Raw genomic sequence first — 25,460 nt, 5'->3', positions numbered from 1 at the left:
AGCAAAATGGAGGTTGGGGGGGGGGGGGGGACGACGAGATTCTAAGTTGTTTCATCCCTGGAAAAGGGTTTATTTTATATTTTTAGATACACTTGGTGGTGGCAGTGATCAATCCTTTTTTTTTTTGCGCGGGGGGGGGGGGGGGGAAAGAGGGAAGGGAGGAGGAAACTCAGGGAAACTGAGACCAGACAAGTTTGTCTCTGGAAGTTAGAGTCACTTTCTTACGGACTCGGCTAGCTGGCCCCCATATCTACTCTCGAAGTGCCAAGTTGGGGAACTGAGCCATGATACATGCTATGACTATAAGCCATGTTGTTGTGCTTATCCACTATTACTAGTGCATATTAAGTATTATGCCAGAAAGAACTTTAAAAATTTCTCAATTGCTTCCACCACCCCCCAGGTATGGAAAAAATTGTAAGGTTTATATATACTTGAAATATATTCTGTTCCAAAATGTTTTAAAAAAAACCTACCTGTGCATGAAATAAAGCTAATCCCTTAGCAGTATGCATAGGAATCAACACCTTCATAAGAAACTGTTTGTGTTCTGCTTTCAATGGCAATGCAAAACCATTAATAATGCTGAAAAACATGAACAAGCACAATTATTTTATCTTAAAAAATAGGGGGACACTTCCTTTTTCTTGACAGACTGAGAATTATTGTACTCAAAGCTTACTTTTTTACATGAACTTTACAAAATATACCTATTATTTAGGGATTGGGAAGTGGGCTAGAAGCCCATACGCTCAGTTATCAGTGTCTGTAGTACAGAAGTTCAATTCTTTGTGATCGTTGGGGATAATTTAGAGTAAAATTTCCAAGATTTTTCCATTTTTAAAATCAGAAGCATCTTGCAGTCTCACTGTAGATCTTAGCAAGGCACATTAACCACAGATCTTAGTGAGGTTGACACGCTGTCCACTCACAATAATTAAAAGGTGATCTTGAAAGAGAAGAAATACAATTATACTCTATTTTACTACTGACACATAAATAAGGCCTGAAAGTTTATTTGCTTTGGTGATTTTTGTAATGGGGAGTGGGGAGGAGGTAGCAGTTTTCTTTTTACCTTATAAATTCAGGTCCTGTAACTTAAGGGTAGACACCATTGCCATATGTACGCCAATAAAATGTACCACAAAAATCATCAGGTGATGCAGCTAATCCTGCATATCGGAGCCTTACTGTAGACAATTTTACACTTCCTACAGGAGTTTTAGTTGAACCTACTCAAAAGCAAGTGTAAGTGAAGCAGTAGTAAAAATTGTTCTGACCGCTGAAGCTGTCTCTCCCTTCAGCTGTCCTTAATTTTAGCAATTATTCAGGTGGATCAATAGGAAATTTTTTGATAGATCTTTTCTGCAATAGTGAAATTTATGTCAATTGTAGAGTACCATTACAAAACTGTGAGGGAAAAGGATATTCAGTCAGACTATTTTAATACCAATAAAGCTTTAATGACTGAGGCTTTGGCTACAATGTCAATTGAGGGACAAAACGTTCATCCTTCATAGGTGTTTATCCCCCACCCCATATGACAAAAATTTTGCCTTGGCAAGTTGCAGCTGAAATGGCTTATTGTTGGCAGGAGCACTCACTCTCAGCAAAACTGCAGACAAACAGCATTTACAGTACCTGACTTTTAGAGACACAACTGTATCACTAAAAGCTTTGTAGTGTAGACAAAGCCTAACCAACATGGTAGGAGAAGAAAACCCTGTTAAAAATTAAATATCACCTTCAATTTAGGCATAATAGCTAACAATGTACTCCTGAGATACATAACTAGTCTCTTAGCAAAGCCAAGATGGAGACATACATTTTATTTTAAAAAATAATTATAAGCAAGAGAAAACAAACCCCCTTTTAAAGGCAAAAACTACCTTTCATGCTTTTCATACATCATGCCAAAGCCAAAAAAAGAGAAGCCAATTTAAAAAGAAATCCATTGCAGATCATTTTAAAGATTTACATAGACAAAGCAAACTTTTCTAATTTGATATTGATACTAGGGGGCTGTGCCCCACTGCTTACCAACCCTCCCATTTGTCAACCGCAGCCAGATTGTGGCCTCCCCTCCTACCTGAGCTGCAGCGGGGGGGGGGGGGGGGGGGGTGCCACCAGCCCTTCCTGCAGCCAGATGGGGACTGGGCCCTGATTGGATAGGGTGTCTGGCAGGGGGGAGGAGTCAAGAGCAGGAGCAGACTGGGGGCAAGTATCTGGCCAGGGACAAGGAGAAGGGAGAGAGGGCAATAGCAGGGGAGTGGGCTAGGGTGTCTCGCTGGGAGGAGAGGAGGCAGGAGTAGGGGAGAGGGCAGGAGTGGACTGGGGGCAGGACATCTGGCCATGGTGGAAGGGGCAGGAGTAGGTTGGGTGCAGGGTGTCTGGCCAGAGGTGAAAGGCAGGAGCAGGCTGGGGATGAAGAAGGGGAGAGGGTGTGAGGCACTGGAGGTGCAGGGTCTGGGCATGAGGGACTGAGGGGAAGAGGGGGGGCTTCTTTTCATTCTGGGTGCTGTTCCTAAGCTCTGGAGGCTTTCCCTGCTGTTCCAAAGGGGAAGCCACTTCTGTTCTTATTCCAGTCTTGTGACCCAAGCCCCCTCAAGATTAGCGTGCCAATGGAGGCTTGTTGCAGGGGGAATGGGGAGAAAGCCCCGTGGCTCCGCACCGGATCCAGCTTGTGGGGAAGCTGGATTCAGCACAGAGCTGCAGAGCTTCTCTCCCCCTCTCCCCGCAACATCGCTCTAATCTTGAAGGAGGGGTATGGGGGGGGAGGGACATGAGGCTGGAGCGCCAGGCAGTGGCCCAAGTGTCTGACCCGAGGCAGGCGGCAGCAGTGGTTCCCCACTGGGTAGCAGAGCCTAAGGGCCCCAGACCTGGAATTAGAAGCGGATCTGGATGGGAAGCAGAAGGGATGGGGACCAGCAGAGTTCTCTGAGTATCTTTCAGTCATCCCCCACCATAGCTGCCACTTCCCCTTCAGATTCTGCCGAGGTGCTGGGGGAGTAAGGAAAGGGGGGCGATGCAGAGTAATGTTATGTCATTCTCTCATCCAGATGGAAAATGTTATTTATTTTATATAAAAGAGAGAGAGAGAGAGAGAGAGAGAGAGAAATACAATGGCATCACTTTATAAGCATAACAATCTTCTTTGACATCCCCACAATTGGAAAGAAACAAAATACAATGTTCAATTTATATTATCAAACCAAACTTACCTTCCCAATATCTCAAGTAGTTCAGCAACACCATTGAAGTGCTCTGTTTCATATATAAACCTGTTAACAATAAGATGCAATAGTAATTAGTACACTAATAAAACGAAAATAAGAGAAAAAAATTCTAATAGTGAAACTCTTTATTAAGTGTATTTTATTTAAATTTCTAATATTTGTTTTCCTTTGTAGTTCAAAAGTCAGTTGGCTCTTTGCAGTTTATGGTATGTCTCCACAGCTAGAGTTTAGCCTAACAAAGGTACTTGAATGTAGGTAGCATGGGAAACAGTAAGGGTACGTCTAGACTACATGCCACTGCCGACAGAGGCATGTAAGATAGGTTACCCGACATAGTCAATGAAGCAGGGATTTAAATATTCCCGGCTTCATTAAAATAAAAATGGCCGCTGTGCTCTTCCGCCTCAGCTGATGGTCAGCACAGGGTGCTAGTCAAGACGCGGATCGGTCGACAGGAAACGCCTTTGTCGACCGCTCCTGTAAACTTCGTTTCACGAGGCATAAGGGCCGGCACGGCACGGAACGGTGGCCATTTTTATTTTAATGAAGCGGGGGATATTTAAATCCCCAGTTCACTAACTATGTAGAGTAGCCTATTTTACATGCCTCTGTCGGCAGAGGCATGTAGTCTAGACATACCCTAGCAGTGAAGTCAGAATGAATTAACAACCTAAATACCTACCCAGGTTCTGCATCATGCTTGTAATATCCACACTGAATCCAGCAACAGCATTGACTTCACTGTTTTTGTTACCTGTGCTAGTTGGAGTCAAGCTAGGCTTACCAATGCATAACTTTTGCTGTACTGACATCTGCTTAGAGCTCATTTTTCTTCCTTCATATTAAGCTAAATCAGGTACAATGCAATTTAAATTTGTTTAAGTAAATATATTAGGAATTTGCACCAGTGTAACTAGATTAAGTTTTACACTGTACAACTAGTGCAAGTTTTCATACATAATCAAGTCCTACAGTAAAGGCCTGATCCTGCAAGGTGCTGAGTTTTTTCAGTTCTCATTCATAAACATCTTACTGATGGAGTCTTGTTCGCTGTTTCTCGGGAGCCGAGGAAGACATGTTGTGTAGTTCATTTGTGGAGATGCATGTGGCTCCAGAGCCCAAAGGTTGAAGCATACCTGTGGCTACAAATAGGGCATGGGACGCCGGCTGTCAGGACAGGAGAGAACACAGCTCTATGTCGTCTTTCACGTGCAGCAGTGAGGCGTTGGCGGAGGTCATCCTCAAACTTTGTCACTGCTTTTCTCGTATGAGAACGCCAATTAGTCCTGTCTGCAGCAGCTAGTTCAAATTATCGAGGTTGAAGGCCTGTCCACTGCAAGTTGGTCTTCAGGTTATCCTTATACCTCTTCCTCGGGTGTCCCTGTTTGCAACTACCACGTACCAGCTCCCGTAGAAAAGCTGCCTCGGGATCCTGCTTTCGTCCATGCGGAGAACATGGCCAGACCATCGAAGCTGGATCTGGAGAATCTTGGCTTTGATGCTTGTGGACTAGTTCTATCAAGCACTTCTTAGTTAGTAATTCAGTCCTGCCAGAGTACTCGCATGATTGATCATAGGGAGCACATGTGGAACTGCTCCATCCGCTTGATGGGCCTACGGTACAGGGTCCATGTTTCACAGCCATACAGGAGAGAGGTGAGGACCACAGCATTATATACCTTGAGTTTAGCTGACAGGCAAATATCTTTGTGCTGAAGAACTTTAATATGCAATCTCCCAAGTGCCCTAACTGGCTTTCTGGATCCTCGCTGTAATCTCTTTGTCAAGGGATCCATCACTTGATATTGTGCGCCCAGGTACTTAAAGCTGTCCACTACCTTCAGTTGTGTACCATCAATAGTGATATATGGCTGTGGAGGAGCACTGTTTGGTGCAGGCTGGAAGAGGACTTCTGTCTTTCCGAGGCTAATTGTGAGACCAAATAGTTTAGATCAGGGGTTTCCAAACTTTTTGGCATGGGGACCAGTAAATCCATTCACGAGCTTTCGGAGGACCGGTAACATTCATTTGCATATTTATTAAGCAAATGATGAATATGCAAATACATTGTTTTTGGTCCCCCTAAAGCCCCCAGAACCAGCTTTAGCAAAGCTTTTGATATGTCCACCCACAACATTCTTACCAGCAAGTTAAGGGAATTTGGATTGGAAAAATGGACTGTAGTCCAATAAAAACCCTGCACCACCACATCATGTATTGAAAGGGGGCTCATTTATTTTCAGAAAGCTGACACCATCTTTGGAATTTTTTATCCATATTCTCATTCCGGATGGTGAACCAGGTTCTCTCCATTCTGACACACTAGAGTGCCTTTAAACCTCATTGTCAACAGTGGGGATATTTAAAAGGCACTGCTTTTAAATTTTTATTCAGGATCTGTGCGCGCCCTGAACTGTTCCACTCCCCACTGGCCGATTCTCCCCCCCCCCACCTCCCCCCCTCCCCACCCTGGGCCAGCTCCGCTATCCCCGCCAGCCGATTCTCTCCCAATCTCTCCTGGCAAGCCCTGCTGCCCCCGCCAGCCCTGCTTCTGCCGGCTAGTTCCCCAGCAAGCCCCGCGATCTCCCCCAGCCAGCCTCACTGCTCTTGCCAGCCGGTCCCCCCCTTTCCCTCCACGATCTCCCCTGGCCAGCCCTGCTTCTGCCAACCAGTCCCCCCCGCCTCTCCCCCCACGACCTCCCCTGGCCAGCTCCAATACTCCTGACCCCCGCCCCCCGCCAGCCCCACTTCTGCCAGCTGGTTTCCTCCCTCCCCAGCCAGCCCTGCTTCCGCTGGCCAGTTCCCCTCCCTATCTTCCCCAGGCAGCTCCACTGCCCCGACACTGCTTCCCTGCAGCCATATCCAACTCCCTGCTCCCTCCTCCACAGCCAGCAATAAGAGCTCACTATGCCTCTGCCGGGAGCCTGAAACATACGGCTGCATCCGCCCAGCCCGGCTGAGGGCTTGGGGAACCTGGCGCTGCTCAGGCAGTCCGGGAGCCCGGGACACCCTGGAAGCCATGCTGAGGCCCAGTATTTTTTTCTGCAGCCCGGTACCGCAGAAGCGGGCGAAGATTTTCCCGGCAATAGAAAGCAGCAAGGTACCTCTGTAGTTCTCGCAAATCAGCTCTTGCACCCTTATTCTTGTACAGAGCAACTATCACGGCATCACAGAGATCAGATGGCATTTCTTCCTCTTCCCAAATACTGGTCAAGACACTATGAAAAACCTTAAGTGACTCCTCATTAAACGCCTTGTACAGTTCTGCGGGAATTCCATCCTTGCTAGATGTCTTGCCACAACTCATCTGCTTGATGGCCTTTCTAACTTTGTCAATAAATGGAGGATCTCCCAGGTCTTCAAGAGTTGGCTTCTGAGGAATCTATTCCAGTGCTGACTGATGGACTGATGATGGACGATTCAGGAGCTGACTGAAATACTCTTTCCATCGGTTATTAATGCCAGCCTTATCCCTAATCAATATGGTTCTGTCTGCAGATAACAAGGGGGCAAAGCCAGACTTGGAAGGACCAAAGACTGACTTGATGGAGCTGAAGAACTCCCTTGAGTTATTTAAGACAGCATAGTGTTGCACCTCTTCAGCTTTTTTCTCCCACCACTGAGCCTGGGCCTGGAGAAACTTAAACCTGTCTTTCTTAGAGATGGAGCCTGGGTCATTCTGCCACTCCATAAATGCCTTGTTTTTCTTGGCAAGCAGGTCCTCAATAGCACTGTTGTTCTCATCAAACCAGTCTTCATGACTGCGTTTCTTGGGACCCAGCACTGACTTCGCTGTCTCCATCACCATTTCTCTAAACTGGCTCCACTTCTGAATTGGACCTCCAATCAATGGTCTGTTGGCAGTCAACTTTTCATCTGGAACTTGCGCAGATGAAAAAGCTGCTGGAGTCTGGCAATGTTAAAGGCTGTTCGAATGAGCTTTGGGCGCTTCGGGTGATGCTGAGCAATGTGTATCTTGAAAATATTGCGGACAAGCCTATGGTCAGCTCCTCGCATGGCTCTGACAAGGACATCCCGAATATCATGCTGACGAACAAGGACAATCTATCATTTCAGTTCTCATTCATAAACATCTTACTGATGGAGTCTATGTAACTGACAATCATATAAATTCCCTGTTTGCTAGTCAGCATTTACTATGATGGTTCTGCTGACTGTTTCACATAAAGCCATAAAAAAGGAGGGTCCTTAAGTTAAATATTTATCGTCTAGGCTAAATACAGAACTAGCTCTATAAATTACCTGAGGAAAATGTTGTTAATTTGTTTTCTGATGAATGCCCTTAATCCAAGGAATTTTCCATAAATTCGATGAAGGACTGTCTTTAGGAAATCACGCTCCCGTGGGTCTTCACTATCAAAAAGCTCCAACAGCTTTAAACATAAATCAGATATTAGTTTATTTTTGTAAAAAGTGTCATTTTGTTAATTCTAAGTATTATTAGAAGCAAACACTTACTTACAATTCTGTTCATATCGTCAACATTGAATGAATTAACATAATATTAACTCATTGTTCCAAAGCTTTATTTTCCTGTCCCTTAGCATTTCATCGTCTAAGAAACATATTCAAACACAACATGAAGCTTTTTATACAATGCACATCAGTTAAATAATTTCAACTGGGATTGGATGTCTTTAGAGTAATCATTTTATTAATTTTGTAGTTTCATCTAACAACTCAACATTTAGAAAGCATTGGACTGAATAGCTCAAAAAAATTGCCAACAATTCCCATAACTTGCAAAATCAAAATCAGTATTTTAGTTATCTATATACTAATGCAAGAGGTATGGGAAACAACTAGGAAGAATTCATAATGCTAGTAAATAAACAAAACTATGACATATTTGGTATCACAGAGATTTGATGTGATAATATGCATAGCTGGAATATTGGTCGAAGGGAGGAGGTGTTGCTATATATATTAAAAATGTATACATTTGGACTGAAGTGCAAACAGAAATGAGACAGACTTGTTGAGAGTCTCAGGGTAAAACACAACCATTATGTCACGGTAGCGGTCTACTATAGACCACCTAACCAAGGAAGAAAAGGGGGATAAGGCTTTTTTTGTTTATTTTGAATCAACAAAGTTATCTAAAGCACAGGACTTGGTGGTGATGGAGGACTTCAACTATCCAGACATCTGTTGGGGAAAATAACAGAGCACAGATTATTTTTTATTTCAGAAGATAAAGAAAGCTACTGGGGGCAGGCTGTTCCTTCTTATTTGTCAAAATCAAATCTAGAATGAGTTTAGAATTTGAAAATGGAAGGCAGCTTGGGTGAAAGTGATCATGAAATAAGCAAGGCAATTTCTCTTGGCTTTAATATTCACATTTACTTATCAAAAGCTACAAATGGGACACATCCAGCCTGACTTAGTGTCATTAGCACTGGTCCTACAATTGACAGAAAACTGTTTTTATTGTTATATATACTCTGGATTCTGTAATTTCCATACCAACTCATCTGATGAAGTGGGTTTTACCCATGAAAACTCATGATATATTTGTTAGTCTCTAAGGTGCCACGGGACTGCTTGTTGAAACCATAGTAAAGAATAAAATTGTTAGACATAGATGAAAATAATTTGTTGGGGGAAGTCAACATAGTCTCTGTAAAGGGAAAACATATTTTACTAATCTGCTAGAGTTTCTTGAAAGGGTCAACAAACATGTGGACAAGGGGGATCCAGTGGCTATAGTGTACTTAGATTTCCAGAAAGCCTTTGACAAGGTCCCTCACCTAAGGCTCTTAAGCAAAGTAAGTTATCATGGGATAAGAGAGAAGGTAATTTCATGGACTGATAACTGGTTAAAAAACAGGAGACAAAGGGTAGGAATAAATGGTAGGTTTTCCGAATGGAGAGTGGGGTCCCCCAAAGGTTTGTCCTGGAACCCCCACCTGTGTATGAGGCCTGGGGCCATCTGGGGCACGGATATTGCTGGGGCGTCAGAGGGGTTTTGCTCGTGAGACTTCAGGCAGGAAGCTGAAGTGCTCTGTGGGACTGGTTTGTGGCCTGTTTGGAGAGGTCACCAGTCTGGGGGCTGTAAGGAGCCCCAGATTTGAGCAATTCGCCCTGAGCGGACGCCCTCAGCTGTGCCCAGACACGGCCCAGTCCGTCACACAGGGCGACAAAAATGATGAGGGGTTTGGAATGGGTCCAATATAAAGAGAGACTAAAAAGACTTAGACTTTTCAGTTTAGAAAAGAAGAGACTAAAGGGGGATATGACAGAGGTCTATAAAATCATGACTGGTATGGAAAAAGTGAATAAGGAAAAGTTATTTACTTATTCACACAACATAAGAACTAGAGGTCACTAAATGAAATTAATAGGCATCATGTTTAAAACAAAAAGAAGGAAGTTTTTCTGCACTCAGTGCACAATCAATCTCTGGAACTCCTTGCCAGAGGATGTAGTGAAGGCTAGGACTTTAACAGGGTTCAAAAAAGAGCTAGATAGATTCTGGAGGTTAGGTCCATCAATGGCTATTAATCGGGATGGGTAGAAATAGTGTCCCTAGCCTCTGGGTGACAGGGAAGGGATCACATGAGAATTACCTGTTGTGTCTCCTCCCTCTGGGGTATCTGGTATTGGCCACTGTCAGCAGAAAGGATACTGGGCTGGATGGACCGTTGGTCTGATCTAGTATGGCCATTCTTATGTTGTTTTTAAAGTTACAGAGTAACACAGCTATCTTTTTATAAAGACTTTTTATGAAATGACAGCGTTCATGTTTCTAAGGAATGGTAGGACGGAGAATAGCAAAATAAAGACAATGGGTTTCAAGAAAGCAGACTTTAGCAGATTCATGGAACTGATAAGTAAAATACCATGGGAAGCAAGTCTAAGAGGAAAAACAAGACAGTTTTTCAAAGAGGCATTATTAAGAGCACAAGACAAAACTATTCCACTGTGTAGGAAAAATGGCAGCAGATCTCCTTGACTTAACCAAGAGATCCTAAACAATCTAAAAATTAAAACAGTTTTACTGTAAAACCTAGGTCAAATTACCAAGAATAAATATAAAAACCACCACAAGTATGTAGTTACAAAATCAGAAAGGGCAAGGTACCCCCCCCCCGCCCCCCAAAAAGGAACTGACCGGGGCCAAAAAACAAAAATAGCAGCACAACTTGGGGGATGGGGGAGGTAATTGATGGGGAGGGGGGCTGGGTTGCCTCGTGCCCCCTCCTGGAATTTGTTCATGTCCCCCAGTTTGGGAACCCATTATTTAGATAACGGCAGAAAGAGTATACTTGTAAAGTTTGCAGATGAGACCAAGTTGGAAGGGGCTGCAAGTGCTTTGGAAGATAGGAGAATAATTTTAAAAGATCTGGACAAACTGGAGAAATGGTCTGTGGTGAACAGGGTGAAATTCAATAAGGACAAATGCCAAGTACTCCACTTAGGAATGAACAACCAGTTGCACACATATAAAATGGGAAATGAGGCTCTAGGAAGGAGTTATGCAGAAAGAGATCTTAGGGGTCATAGTGGACCACAAGTTAAGTATGAATCAACATAACACTTGCAAAAAAGCAAACATTTCTGAGATCTATTAACAGGAATGTTGAAAGCAAGACATGAGAAGCAGTTATTCCACTCTGCATGGATTAGGCCTCAACTGGGAGCATTGTATCCAGTTCTGTATGCCAGAATCCAGGAAAGATGCGGACAAACTGGAGAAAGTTGAGAGAAGAACCACAGAAATAATTACGGGTCTAGAATACATGACTTATGAAGGGAGATTGAAAGAAATGGGTTTGTTTAGTCTGGAAAAGAGAAGACAAGAGGGGATAGGACAACAGTTTTCTAGAACATAAGAGATTGTTATAAGGAGGAGGGAGATGATGTAGGCGGAGTTTGTTCCTTCCATGAGTGCAGGGTACTGGACTTGATGACCTCTTGAAGCTCCTTCCAGTTCTATTTGTAAAGTCAATAGACTCTGGTCATCAGTAGAAGGGAATGAACATGTGACCTTAGGGACTAAGGCCATGGACTTGAACGAAAAGCCAGCTGACTCTCAGTTAAGGCTGTAGGGCAGATTTCACTCTCTTCTGTCAGTGGTCTCAATGCCTCTGGGTTGCATATTCTATAATAAATAGCTGGAAGGTATTATTTAAGGCCCCTGTCCTCAAAGACACACACTCAAACAGTTAAATAGGCACAAGTAGCCTAAAGATTTCAACAAAACTTTTCATGTGTTTAAAGTTAAACACACAAGTTTCTGTAAGATCAGGGCCTACTTTCTGTAAAATGAAAGATAAGAATCAAGTGCATTTTCTCAAAGCAAAGGAAAGAGTGAAGTATGGTGCTTTTATAAAGAAAGCTCTAGAACTAAAAATCTCACAGCCATCGCATTTAGGAATATTTTGTCTGGATCTGATACCAGTAGGTAATAGAAAATTATCTGTCCTAATTGATTCCTCTCATTTCAAAACAAATAGGATACATTTCACATTTATGCTTTTGTTTATACTAACTGGTTTTTTATTCAATACTTGTCAAGATTCATAAATCCTGTGTACATACAGGTAATATTTAAAGTATAATGAATTTATATTGAAGTATACTTTCAGGACATGGAGTAAACATTAGATCAGGAGAGAGTTGCTACCCTGCCTGGGTTAGCCACAGATGGAATGCAAGGCTCAACTGTCTAGCCTTGTCCCATTTTAAGACTGTCAATGGGAAACCATCAGAGACAAATTCAAGGAATCAAAACCACCTGGAGATAAAAAAGGAACACAAACAAAAAGAGAATTACTCTGCCTATGAATAAAGACAAAACACTATTTCAGCATAACAAAGAGCAGGGCAAGACACTTCGGATTCTTTTATTGAGGAGACATCTTGAGGAGCAGGGGCTGTTCTTATTAAAAAATGAATCCTAGTTCCTGTGAAGGTAGCCAGCTCTGCAACAGACTGAACTTTGGGAGATAATCTATTTTTTAGATAGGAAAGATAAATATGAAATGTAAACCCAGGTTTTCATTTTATTATTTTGTCATGTACTCTATTTCCATCACTGCCTCTTGTTTCTAGTAGAATCACTTTTCTGTCTTAAATAAATCTTCTGTTTTATTACAAGTGCTGTGTGTTATAATAAAGGAATTGTGCTTTAAGGAAAATGAATGAACTCGTGCCCCTTGGTCCATATTTGTCATCTGAAGAAGTGGGTTGTGCCCACGAAAGCACATAATACTATTTGTGCATTATTATTAGTCTTTAAGGTGCTATAGGACCATTGCTGTTTAAGATATTTTGGGGGTACTTTGAGGTAGAGAACCTAGGATTTTTGTGAATAACCAGTATCAGGTGCTGAAGATCACAAGAGAATGTTTCAAAAAAAAAAAAAACTAGAGGACTAGGATACATTTCTTGTTAGTATGCAAGGTAACGATAAGGCTGACAGAGCCCAGAAGAATCTTTGAGTAGTTGAAAGGCTGATCATGTTTTATTAGAGAACTGACAACCAGATGGGCAAGCAAGTCTCCCTCATCCTGGGGTTAACAATGTAACTATCAGTCTTGGGTGACCTGAGAATGATCACACAAGTATTAACTCATGTAGTGAGAGTGAAAAAGTCATTACAATAGGTCAGCACTGAGGATTATCTATATTTCACTGGAAAACAGTAACGTATGTATTGTTATGAAACTCAAATTTTATTCCACAAATTGAAGCTATTGTACGTTGCAATTTTTTTCTTAACAAAACTCAGTATTATCTCTATGATTTATAAGTTTCTGAATTTCCAGATTACATGTAGTTTGTGTAGATATTCTTCTACTAGTAGAACAGCTGGCAAACAAAAAGGATTCTCATGTTACAATATAAAGAACCAGTTTTATCAAAATCTGCAAAATACAAACCAATACTACAACAGCATCACTTTCAGTTAAGAGTTAACCAAGTATTAAATATAAAAATGTTACACTCACCTGCTGTACAAATTTCTGATCAATGTATCGCTTTGCAGTACTAGGCTGGAAATCTGGGCTCTCCAAAAATCTCAGGAAAAATTCATACACCAACTATAACAAACATTAAATGAAAACTCTGAAGAAGTTACCACTGCTGTTTACTAAAATAATAAAGATTCAAACTACCAAATATTTTATTACTTCTAATTATGTCAATAGGAGAAGAGGATACTGAAAATATTTTAGCATCAAGAAGGATATAATTCAAAGTGTATATAAAGTTAAAGGCTAGGACAACTATGAATACAAGACCAATGTGCACAAATAGAAAATTCCTTTTAAAAATATATACTAATAAAAGTTTGGTTCCCAAAGTTAGATATAAATTATACATTTTTTTAATCCGTATTTTTAAAAAACTGCACAAATGCATGAAAGTTTAATCTTTACTATGAATTACGCATCTGTATACTTGACATCCCAATCCAAACAGCAGAGCCTTGTTGCAGATTTTAGACCCAACATGATACAGCATATATGGAGTCTTACCCCTAAAATGTTCAGAAGAGCTGGTCCTCCCTCCCATGGGCCTTGGCAGATCCACAGGAGGGAAGGGACTAAGGGGAGCGGAAGACTTGTAATAGACCAGAGAAGTATGGAGGGTCAGAGCTTCTGCCTCACTCTTGAGATCTTGAAAAGCTCAGTATAGAAAACAGTATGCTTCAAGTCACAGCAGAAGAGAAATGAAATGCAGGATGGCAACTGCAATCAGTCTCTCCTCTCCCAGCCAGCTAGATGCACAAGACTGAGGCCTCTTTATGCAATGAGAGCTGACAGTGGAAATGTGGTTCACAGATGTAGGGTGTGGTACATAAATTTAGGCATAGTGTCATTGGAGATACGAGGCCTTGGTGATAATCAACTACCATTTTAGTGCTGTTGGGTGTACTAAAGCCCAGTCAAAATGCTCTTGTATAGCCACTATTGAGTGGGCCTTAAAAACTTTATGAGGAGTAATAATTTTGAAGTCAGACATTTTAACTACAATCTTTAAAACATCTGATGACACATGGATGGAATCCTATTGAAGACTAGTCAAATCTTTTTAGAGAACCAATACCTAAACAATTAACTAGAATTTCTAAATAAAGAGCAGAGGTGAGAGAAAAATGCTTGTAATGCACCATTATGTAATACATGATAAATGCATATGTGCCGGTATATATGTTTGTGATAATCAATTAAGGCATCTGGTAGGCCCAAGGAAGGAAATGTGCAGTATTTCTCCCAATACTTGCCTCTTCCCCCCTCCTCCCCAATTGACTGAAGTAATTTAGCAGTAAGTGTTTAAAGAGATTTGAAGCTATCCACATTATATAAAACAAAACTACAGGCAGTCCCCGGGTTACATACAAGATAGGGACTGTAGGTTTGTTCTTAAGTTGAATCTGTATGTAAGTCGGAACTGGCATCCAGATTCAGCCTGTTGAAACTGATCAGCGGCTGATTCCAGGAAGCCCGGGACAGAGCAACTCTGCCTAGGGCTTCCTGTAGTCAGCGCTGGTCAGTTTCAGCAGCGGCTGACTTGGGGACGCCTGGGGCAGAGCAGCTGGGGTGCTGCTGGGTTGCTCCAGTAGCGCCCAGAGCGGCGCTGCGGGACCAACCGGCAGCGCCCCAGCTGCTCTACCACAGACATCCGGAGAAAACCCTGGACTGCTGGGGGGGGGGGGAACATACTAGCTGTGCCCTCTCCCCCCCCCCAGCAGACCCCGGAGACGCGGGCGGGGAACCAAGACGCACTGCGGTCCCGCCGCCCAGGTCCTCCGCAGCTTTGCTCCGCTTTTCTCCCCGTCTCCCTGCTCTGTTGGTCTCCAGCAGACCAGGGAGACCGGGAGCAAAGCCGCGGAACGCGCCAGCAGCAGGACAGCCGCGGAGCATCTGGGCTGTCCGCTGCCCACGTGCTCCCCGGCTTTGCTCCCCGTCTCCCTGGTCTGTTGGTCTCCAGCAGACCAGGGAGACGGGGAGCAAAGCTGCGGAACACGCCGGCAGCGGGACAGCAGCAGCGCATTGGTCCCCAGCAGACCAGAGGCACCTGGAGCAAAGCTGGGGAGGCGGAGGGGTCCCGTGCCTCTGAGGCTTTGCCATGGCAAAGCTGGGGAGGCGCGGGACCCTTCCGCCTTCCCGGCTTTGCTCCAGGTGTCCCTGGTCTGCTGGAGACAGTCCGCAGCAGACCAGGGGCACCCGGAGCAGCTTTTCTCGCCCTGGAGGTCGAGGTGGCGAGACCGCTGCGCTCTGGGCGGTCCCAGAGAAAGCCCCGTTCGTAAGTGCGGATCCAACATAAGTCGGAGCCGCGTAACTCGGGGACTGCCTGTATATTAAAAGAACAAATACTATGAAGTCAAACATGCACAAGTTAGGAAATGATAGAATAAAGTTTGCCCATACAATTCTAATTCCACTGCCCTGTGTGCATGTATTTATGATACAGTCTAATTACATGATCACCCACTATTTTTGTGTTGGAGACACTAGAGTTTCTCAAAGAACGTTACAACAAATTTGTTATCACTGTAGAATATATTTTCCCTTAGCATTTCTTGTAAACAGCTGAACCATTTTTGTGGAAATTCCTGCCCACCTTTCCCCTTTAAAAAAAAAAAAAAATCAAGCAGACAGCTGGTATGGAATATTCCAGCTGAAACAGTTAAAGTGTGACAACATTATATGGTTTTGCAATGGGTAGTAATAAGTAACTTCAAAACATAGGTGTCATTATATGCGCTGCCTATAAAACGAGGCCAATGCTAATGGAAGCTTTGCACACGGAGCTTCCTGACTGGGGGAGGGGCACTTTTCCCTCAGCCACACCAGCATCTCCCTGTGGAGGATAGAGCAGTGAGTTTCTCCCAGCCAGTAGGGACAGTCCCTGAGACCCTGGCAGGGCACAGCAAATTAAGCAGCTGCAGAGCCATACTGCCACACAGCTTAGAAGGAACCTTGCTGGTGCGTCACATCTGGGCCCACCAACACATTTTGACCAGTTCGCTGAGTCCAGTGGGATTACAATTGCCTGCCCCCCCATCAGGATAAATCACTTGAGGGCTACCAGAGTTTTCCATTAAACATCGGTGGTTCTCCATTCCAGTCAAATAGGAGCAGCAGAAAGCAGCATGGACCACAGGGATGTGCTGCCTGCTGCTTCCCATTGCCCCCAATGGCTGGGAACGGTGAAGTGCAGCCACTAGGAACTAGGGATATTAAAGACTAGTAGATTCCCCGCCCCCCTTGCTGCCTCTATGAGATAGAGGCATCAAAGGGGGAGAGAGGAAAAGGGGTACTTCAAAGTGGCAGCTCCGCACAGCTGATCCATGGCTCAGCAGTGCTGCCCCTTTAAAACATAAAAGGGCCGTGGAGCCTGGGATCAGCTGGGGACTCCCCAGCTAACCCCGGGTTCCAAGCAGCATTTCCTCAGAACCCAGGGTCCCAGCTGACCCCAAGTTCTGGGAAAATGCCACAGGGAGCCCGGGATCAGCTGGAGAAATGACACGCAGGACCAGGGTCATCTGGGGACTCCAAAAAGCCGGAGGAGAACCCTGAACACATGAAAAGAATGTAGGTAACTCCGCTAGCTCTAAAATCTTCTGATGTCCAGGTAGTCTTACCATTTGCTGTTCCTAGGACACATATGGCTAATAAGTTAGGCTTTCAGAAAGCTCTCTTTGGAAACTCTCAAGATTATCCTGCAGAAATTCTAGAAGTCATAGAATCATAGAGCTGGAAGAGACCTCAGGAGGTCATCAAGTCCAGCCCCCTTCCCAAAGCAAGACCAATCCCAACTAAATCAACCCAGCCAGGGCTTTTGCAAGCCGAGACTTAAAAACCTCTAGGTATGGAGATTCCACCACCTACCTAGGTAACCCATTCCAGTACTTCACTACCATCCTAGTGAAATAGTTTTTCCTAATAGCAAACCTAGAAGACCTCCCCCACTGTAACTTAAGGCCATTGCTCCTTTTTCTGCCATCCGTCATTACTGAGACCAGCACTTCTCCATCCTCCATCCAGTCTACTGCTTTGTGACCTGATGTTTTCTTCCTGAAAAGATCATTAGAATATCGTAATTGTGCTTTGATTTTTGAGATTTTTTTTTTGTCCCTATGAGTGCATTATCATAGCATGCACACGTCTATACCCCCACAAATAGGGGCTGCTGCCACAGCAGCCTCTGCTCTTGGCCAGCCTGGGCCGCCATGGACATGGACTGCTTCGTGGCAGCCTCCCTTGCTCTTTCTACCCCTGCTACTGCCTTTGATACAGGTGCAGTGGGGAGGGGAAGCGAATAGTCAAGTACTCAACTCGATTACTCGCTTTCATCCCTAGAAGCAAGTCTAAGATGTTTAGGAGGACTGTGTCACCAGTTGCAGTTACAGATGTAGACTAAGCCCTAATAGTGTGTTCTATTAACTCTGAGAGTCTACATCCCAGTAGATTCACAACAGATTAAAATACACCTTGAAACCCACTTGGACAGCCTATTTTCACAGAGACTGTCACTTACCCTCTCCGCAAATAATACAAATAATCTGGAGGCCCTGAATATATCTTAGTCCTGTCAAGGTAGAAGGCAAGAGCCATTCTGAAATCCAGGGCTCGCTGAACTGCGGCGAACCCCGCTCGCCAGCCACACTGTCCGGCAATCTGCACACGCACAGATCGTTCTGCACATGAACAGATCGCCCGAACCCAGCTCTTCCAGGTTGCAATCTACTTGCCATGGGCGAGTAGATTGCATTATTTGTCGAGCCCTGCTGATATCAAGGGTATGTTGACTAGTTTCATTTTTGGAGACATGAGGCTCTAGGTAGAGTGCTGGTAAATGGATTTTTTTTATTAATATGGTATTCCAAAGAGACCTCAGGGAAGAAGTGATCATGGAGACATGGCAAATTCACCATTTACTAGCTTAAGTAGAGATAAAATTATGCTATGTAAACACCAAGCATTTCCATTTGTTTAGTCAACATTATGTATGGATTGGGATATTGAGAAAGAGTTGAAGGAGAGAAGAGGTAGTCTCTGGTACAAAAGGGGGGAGGAGTTCATCAGGGCACTGAGAATGAATTTAAGGCACCACTGGTGAGCCAGGTTCTGCACAGGGAGAAACAAGTTATATATGCCATTGAGGAACCTGGCTATACTAGTGTAGGCAAAAATATATGACAGTCTTCAATGAGTGAGTGGAAAACTATGATAGCAACCAAAAGTACTCCAACTAAGCTCACTGATAAACAGGCAGTTTAGGATTTTGGACAGTGGAACTTCTGATGCTTAAAGTGCACCAGAAAAGGAAGTGTAAGGCAAGTTTTGCAAGTATAATGTTTCTTGGTTGATACGAGAACTGACAAGACTCATCTGAACAAGTTAGCTCCAGGCTCTAAAGCCATCCTCCCAGGTTCAGGCTGAGATAAAGGTCCCAAAGTTCTATGACAAAAGATACTTGCTGAGAGAGGCACTGCCACAGACAGGCAAAGGATGTTACAGTACCACACTAGTTTTGGACAGGGCTGCACTATAAGAATAACCCTAACCTTTATGTTATAGTTTGACTAAACATACAAAACCACAGTATTACCAATGGATCGCCCAATGAATTGCAGCCTTGTCCTTGCTGGGAGCACAAAATAGGATATTTCATGTGTTTTGTGTTAACATTTCATATGTTCTGGGAGATCCCAGGTCTGGCAGATACGGTAAAAGACAGAATTTTTCAACTCCTAATCATGATCCTGAAGGAATTTTCTGCTTAAGGAATCTACAATTGTATTCTGTAGGTCTTGAAAATGAAATTCTGAGATTTCCCTCTGATGGATAATGTACCAGTTCCACAGCTTTAGTGAATCTGTGCATAAGGATTTGGCTCCTGTTTCACCCTGTCAGTTACAACATTACATTTGCTTCCCTGTTATCCAGCATTATTCTGATGGACTGGCCTTGTATGATGCATACCAAGTACTGACAAGCAGATTGAATAGCTGCTGGGTGGAGCGAGATCCAGTGCTGACCACATGCTCTGGCTTCTTGGAGCTGAGCTGACCCCCTCAATCACAAAAAAGAAAGGAATACTTATGTTGTGAGGATCTTTGAGAGTGGGGGTGTCTGACCTTTGATCAGTCCTTTCACTACCTGAGAAAGACCAAGACTTCGAGGTACTATGATGAGTCTGAAAAAACTTTTTGGGATGTACACAGTGTTGTCCTATGTGAAGGCACCTGAGGTGCAATCTTGAGGCATGACACATATGGAAGCCAACATGTGGCCCTAGGAGTTGTATGCAGGTCCTTGCAGTTTGCAGATTGTGTTTTATTGCTAAGATCAGACTACACAGAGTAGAAAATCTCATTGGGGAGGCAGGTGCTTAAGGAATCTTCAGAGGGTCTCTTTGGACTGGGGTCAACACAGACTTCTGCCGACTGAGACAAAGGCCCAGAGACAAACTGGGCTAGAGCCTTAGAAGCTGCAAATTGGACCACTAGAGCTGATAGATTCCTGAAAAACCAGGTATAGAAATACCGCTAAGCCTCACTAATGTAAATGAGCCACCACTGCTGAGTGGAGGTTTATAAAGACTCCAAAAGGCCATGGAGAATGCAAAGGGAAGGACTCGATACTGGTAGTGTTCTGAGTCTATTATGAAATATTTGTGGGATGGGTAGATGAAAGTAGCATCCTGGAAGGGTGATGAACCAGTCTCTCAGAATTATGGATGGGATTATAGTGGCTAGCATGAAATGCTGTGATAGGATGTGTGTGTTCGGGTTTCTAAGGTCAATGATCAGTCTTCTATGTCCTCCCCGCACTTCTTGAGGACTTGTTAAAATTGAACCCTCTTCCAAAAAACTCTAAGGGAACTGATTTAATTGTTCCAGGAGCAAAAGGGACTGAACTGCTTGTTTTAAGAGCTCTTTGTGACAGGGGTCCCTAAAAAGGGATGGGGAAGGAGAAGGGAGAGAAAGAGTCAAAGTGAATGAATAGCATATCCTGATCACTTCCAAAATCTGTGGCTGAAATAATGTTTCCACGTGGGAAAGAAGTGGATAGTCTGCCTTAAAGTGGGAATGAGTCATACAGCAAAGCATCTGGGAAACTTGATAAAACAAACCTGAGGCCCTTGATAAAACAAAAGGAAAAAATATGTAGCACTTTAAAGACTAACAAGATCGTTTATTAGGTGCTGAGTTTTTGTGGGCCAGACCCACTTCTTCAGATCATATTCTGAAAGAGAATTGGCATGACCATATATAACAAAGGAATACAATGAAGAAAGTGAACACATTATAAACTAACAAATCAGATTTTAGAACAGAAGGTGGGGCGAGGGAAGGAGGAAATAGCTTATTGTAAGTCAATGAGTGGCTAATCTGGAGTTACTAGGACTAGCAATAGGTGGGGAAGCTGTCTTTGTAATGTGTAAGGTAATTAGCATCTTTATTAAGGCCCATTTGTTACGTCGAATTTAAGCATGAATGAAAGTTCTGAAGTTTCTCTCTGTAATCTGGTGTTAAAGTCTCTTTGAAGTAAGACACACGTTGTCAGGTCTTCAAATGAATGCCCAGGTAGATTAAAATGTAGACTAACAGGTTTTTCTTTGTGAAGATGTTGGATGTCTGATTTGTGGGCATTAATTCTTTGGCGAAGTGACTGAACTGTCTGTCCAATATACATTGCAGGCACATGATGGCATAAATCACATTGCTGGATGAACAGGAATATGAGTCCTTGGATCATATAACTGACTTGATCCAATGATGGTGTCACCAGAGTGTCACAAAATTGGCAACGGGGTTTGTTGCAAGAGAAAGTTCTAGGGTTACTATTGATCTGGTGTGCTCTGTGGTTGTTAGTAAGTATCTTCCTGAGGTTAGGTGATTGTCTATAGGAGAGTATAGATCTGTCACCCTGGGCCTCTCAAAGTGTAGTATACTGTTCCACTCTAGGTTGTAGGTTATTGACAACGCGCTGGAAGGGTTTAAGTTGGGGGCTATAGTTGATGACAAGTGGTGTTCTATTGTTGGTTTTCTTGGGCCTATCTTAAAATGGATGGTTTCTGGGTACTCGTCTGGCCCTTTCAATTTGTTTTTTATTTCCCCCGTGGGTAATTGAGTTTTACGAATGCTTGATAGAAATCTTGAAGTTTTTGGTCTCTGTCAGTGGGATTGGAGCAGATATGATTGTATCTAAGGGCTTGACTACAGACGATGGATCGTATGGTGTGTCCTGGATGGAAGCTGGAGGCATGTAGGTAAGTGTAGAGAGTGGTATTGCTTTTGCCATCAGTGATTTGTACTGTGGTGTCCAGGAAATAGATCTCTAGTATTGTATGGTCCAGGATGAGATTGATGATGGGGTGTAGGTTGTTAAAATCTCTGTGGAATGCATCCAGTGTCTCTTGACCATGGGTCCAGATCATAAAGATGTCATCGATGTAGCATAAGTAAAGGCGGGTGATAGAATGTTTCCTCAAATACCGTCCTCTAAGTCAGACATAAAGATGTTAGCATACTGTGGGGCCATGCGGGTACCCATGCCTATGCCGCTGATCTAGAGGTATAAATTGTCCCCAAATTGGAGGGATGCAAGATCTCTCTAGAGTGGGAATTATGGTGCGATCTACCCCTCTTCCTATTTAATCTGGCAAGGGCAAAAGATGTCCTAACTTATAAAGGTGCTATTAGAACTGCAAGTGCTAGTGGTACAGCTTCAGATGTTGTATGGGGAGAAGAGTAGACCCCATTCGGGCTAGTAAGCTTTCCACTGAAAGGTTCTTAAGTCTAGCCTGCCTTTTTTAGACCTGCCTTAAATCCGTGCAGACCATACATTTTGACAGAATGTGGGTAGGTGTCTCTGAGGCAATGGAGACAAAGCTCCAAAGCTCATCACTCTGGGGCAAAGATTTGTGGCAAGTCTGGCAGGGCTTAAGCTCCGGAGTCTTCTGCATAAACTGGAGTGGTAAATAACTGAAAGAATGGATTCTAAAGAAAAAATGTGCCCCCTTCCAAACACAACTGGAACTAAAGAAGAAAATAACTGAACAAACAAAAGAAAAAAGAAAATGTCTATGTTAAGAAAAGTGTGAAGCTGAGAACAGTGGACATGTAACTGCTCTGTCTCAAGGTGTTGCTTTGCACAGGCCCACAAACACTGCCTTGTGTGCTCTGTACCAGAGATTACAAGGACACATATATCATAAAATGGAGTACCCACAGGAACCTCTACTGTGTATTTTGAAGAGTGCGTTTGTGGATTTGTTTGTGCAAAATAAAGTCATACTTCACGATTACCTATAGATACCAAATTTTGCATAAACAATCCTGCCACTTTTTACACTGGAACATGCTAGGTGAAAGGATTAAATAATTATTTTTGTTTTTCATCAGAAAAAAGAAGTCTTGACTGTTATGATTAGCATTCTTAAATATCTTAAATAGCATTCTAACAAAATAAAAATTGAGTCACCTGTTCAACTGTCATTTTAGTGCAAAAAAACCTTTTACTGTTACAAATCACAAAATAATTCAAATTAGTTACAGAAAGAGTAATGGAAGCTTTACGAGTTTGTGATTCAAATTTACTATGTATGGTAATTATTCAATAAAATGAATAATGTTTGAGGTTAAAATCCTACAAATTTAAAACTTATTTTACTTCTCTTTTGCAAGCACATAAAAAAAATCTATTACATATATTTAATTTCTTGAATTTTTCTACAAGTGTAATCTAGGCAAAATGAATTTTGCCCAGTCAATAATGGGCCTCACCTGCTAGCATACTATAAAGAGCAGAGTATGTCAACAGAACCATATCACTTCTATAGGGAGAAGTAGAGATCTGTTTTATGCCCGCAATTGAACTTCACAGGGAATTAATTGTAAGTTCCAATTCCTGATGGACAAAAGTCCTTCAACACAGTTGATCTATGTGTTGACAGTATATAGGAGCCATCTGTTCTAATCTCCTTTCTTTCATCAAGCCTATGACCCACTGCAATTATAGTTATTTCTCATGCAGGTAAAATTCAGAGACATTTTCCTTTCTCCTGGGGGTTAATAATTAAGAACCCTAGTCTGAATGGTCACTGCCTGGGAAATTTGTATCTTTAACTTGACTAAGAGACAAAACACTGCCTTGAACAGGTACTTTTTGTGGGTAATATTCATGGCAGTATTCTGTTATTTAACTAAAGTAGCACAATCTCAGGGGGTAGCCATACTAGTCTTTATCTTCAAATACAATGAAGAGTCCTGTGGAACATTAGAGACTAACAGATTTATTAGGCTATAAGCTTATGCCCTAATAAAGCCGTTCGTCCCTGAGGTGCCATAGGACTCCTCGTTTTTCAAGTAGCACAATTATGGATTATCGTTATATAGTCAAAAAGTGATTTATGAAATCACTGTATGATATGTAGTGGTGCACAAGGTATCATAATTATCTGTTCCCTATTGAGTTATTGCAATACATACAAAAAGAACAGGTTTTAAATACTAGGTACTTCATTGCTGAAGTTAAGTGTATGGTCACTAAATGCAATCAAAACCCTTCTGACTACAACTTTGTTTGCTTGAAGAAAATAAAACAGTAACACAAGTCAATTGTGATTAATAGAGCACTGTTACAAAAATCACGAGGTAGGTACAGGAGTGCAACAATGAAATAACTTGTTAATTGTTATCCAGCTACAACGTCTTCATTGTAGACTTGGGGAAGGGGATAGGAAGAAGAGGGAGATACTTGTCTTGATAGAGGAAACATTAAGTCTGTTGTTCCTGTTTCTCTCTCTCTTTTTTTTTTTTAAAGAAAACTAATTTTTTGATATATAGCTGTACTTCAGCTAAACCATACAGAAAAAAGGAAGTTACTCACCTTGTGCGGTAACGACTGTTCTTCGAAGTGTCTCTCCCCGTGGGTGCTCCACTGTTGGTGATGGCTGATCCCCAGAGCCGCAGTTCAGAGCTTTTCATAGGAGTTGACAGTTGGGCTTCAGACACGCAGGAGGCGCCTCGCACCGCTAACAGCTGGTGCCTCATGCGGCAGCCTGACCCTCCCTCCTTCAGTTCCTCATCTATGCCTGAGTTACTGAACACTCTGAGTAGAGGAGAGGAAGGGAGGGCCATGGAGCACCCACAGAGACACACACCTTGAAAAACAGTCGTTACGGCACAAGGCAACCTTTTCTTCTGTGGGTGATGTCCCCATAGGTGCTCCACTGTTGGTGACTATAGTGCAGTATTCCAGGAGGATGATGGGTCTTGGAGTTACTGCTGAGTGGCAGAAGATAGCACCCCTGTAGCCACTGCTGTATCAGTTGCTATTTGAAGCATGATAGCATAATGTCTAGCAAAGGAGTGGTCAGATGACCGTGTGGCCACCACGTATATGTCCTTGAGGGAGACACTTTTCAGGAAAGCAGTAGACGTTGCAGTGGCGTGCGTGGAGTGTGCTCTAAGTGGAACTAGCAAGTGACCATTCTGAAGAGAGCAACAATGTAGTACACAGGCTACTATGAACTTGGAAATGTGCTGCATTGAAATTGGAGTGCCTTGGAGTGGTTTTCAAGGGACAGGAAAAGGCATAGAGATTTATGAAACTGCTGTGTTCTATCGATGTAAAAGGCTAGAGCCCATCGAATGTCTAAGTTGTGCAGGGTAGCTTCTCTGTGAGATGCGTGAGGTTTTGGGTAGAGTGTAGGCAGGACTATGTGCTCGTTAATATGGAAGGAGGTGCTGATCTTAGGCACGAATGATAGCTGCAGTCTAAGAGTAACTTTGTCTTTTATGAATGTAGTATATGGTGGGCCCACCATGAGGGACCCTATCTCACTAACCCTCCTCACAGAGGTGATGGCAATCAAGAACACCATTTTCATAGTTAGGAGCAAGAGCAGGCAGGTGGCCATAGGTTCAAAGGGAGCCCTCATGAGACAGTCCAGGACTAAATTGAGCTCCCAGGAAGGTGCTGGGTTCTTGTGAGGGGGGATAAAGGTTGTGGAGGCCTTTGAGGAATCTCTTTGTGATTGGGTGGGCAAACACAGATGCTCCATCGATGTGCTCATGGAATGCTGTGATCGCTGCTAAGTGAACCTTGACGGACGAGATGGATAGGCCCCCATTCTTTAGATTGTGTCGATAGTCTAGGATGAGCGGATAGGGGCGATACAGGGGTCGATCTGTGACCACTGGCACCAGGACGTATACCATTTCCATTTGTG

At 43.1% G+C, this 25,460-nt stretch overlaps 1 protein-coding gene across 2 annotated transcripts in view; it reads right to left on the bottom strand.

Annotated features, from left to right (window-relative positions):
- The window catches only part of PPP2R5A (protein phosphatase 2 regulatory subunit B'alpha), a 120,500-nt gene that overhangs the window by 34,405 nt on the left and 60,635 nt on the right, over positions 1-25,460 (bottom strand). For both annotated transcript variants that reach the window (XM_075925151.1, XM_006135173.2), the window contains exons 4-7: positions 13,214-13,306; positions 7,500-7,630; positions 3,222-3,281; positions 477-585 (exon numbers count right to left, since the gene is read on the bottom strand). In XM_075925151.1, coding sequence (XP_075781266.1) covers positions 477-585; positions 3,222-3,281; positions 7,500-7,630; positions 13,214-13,306 — 393 coding nt within the window. The remainder of the gene's footprint in view (positions 1-476; positions 586-3,221; positions 3,282-7,499; positions 7,631-13,213; positions 13,307-25,460) is intronic.

The sequence above is a fragment of the Pelodiscus sinensis genome, chromosome 3 (genome assembly GCF_049634645.1).
Source record: "Pelodiscus sinensis isolate JC-2024 chromosome 3, ASM4963464v1, whole genome shotgun sequence".
NCBI classification, from domain to species: Eukaryota; Metazoa; Chordata; order Testudines; family Trionychidae; genus Pelodiscus; species Pelodiscus sinensis.
This window is presented reverse-complemented; position numbering and strand designations above follow the sequence as displayed.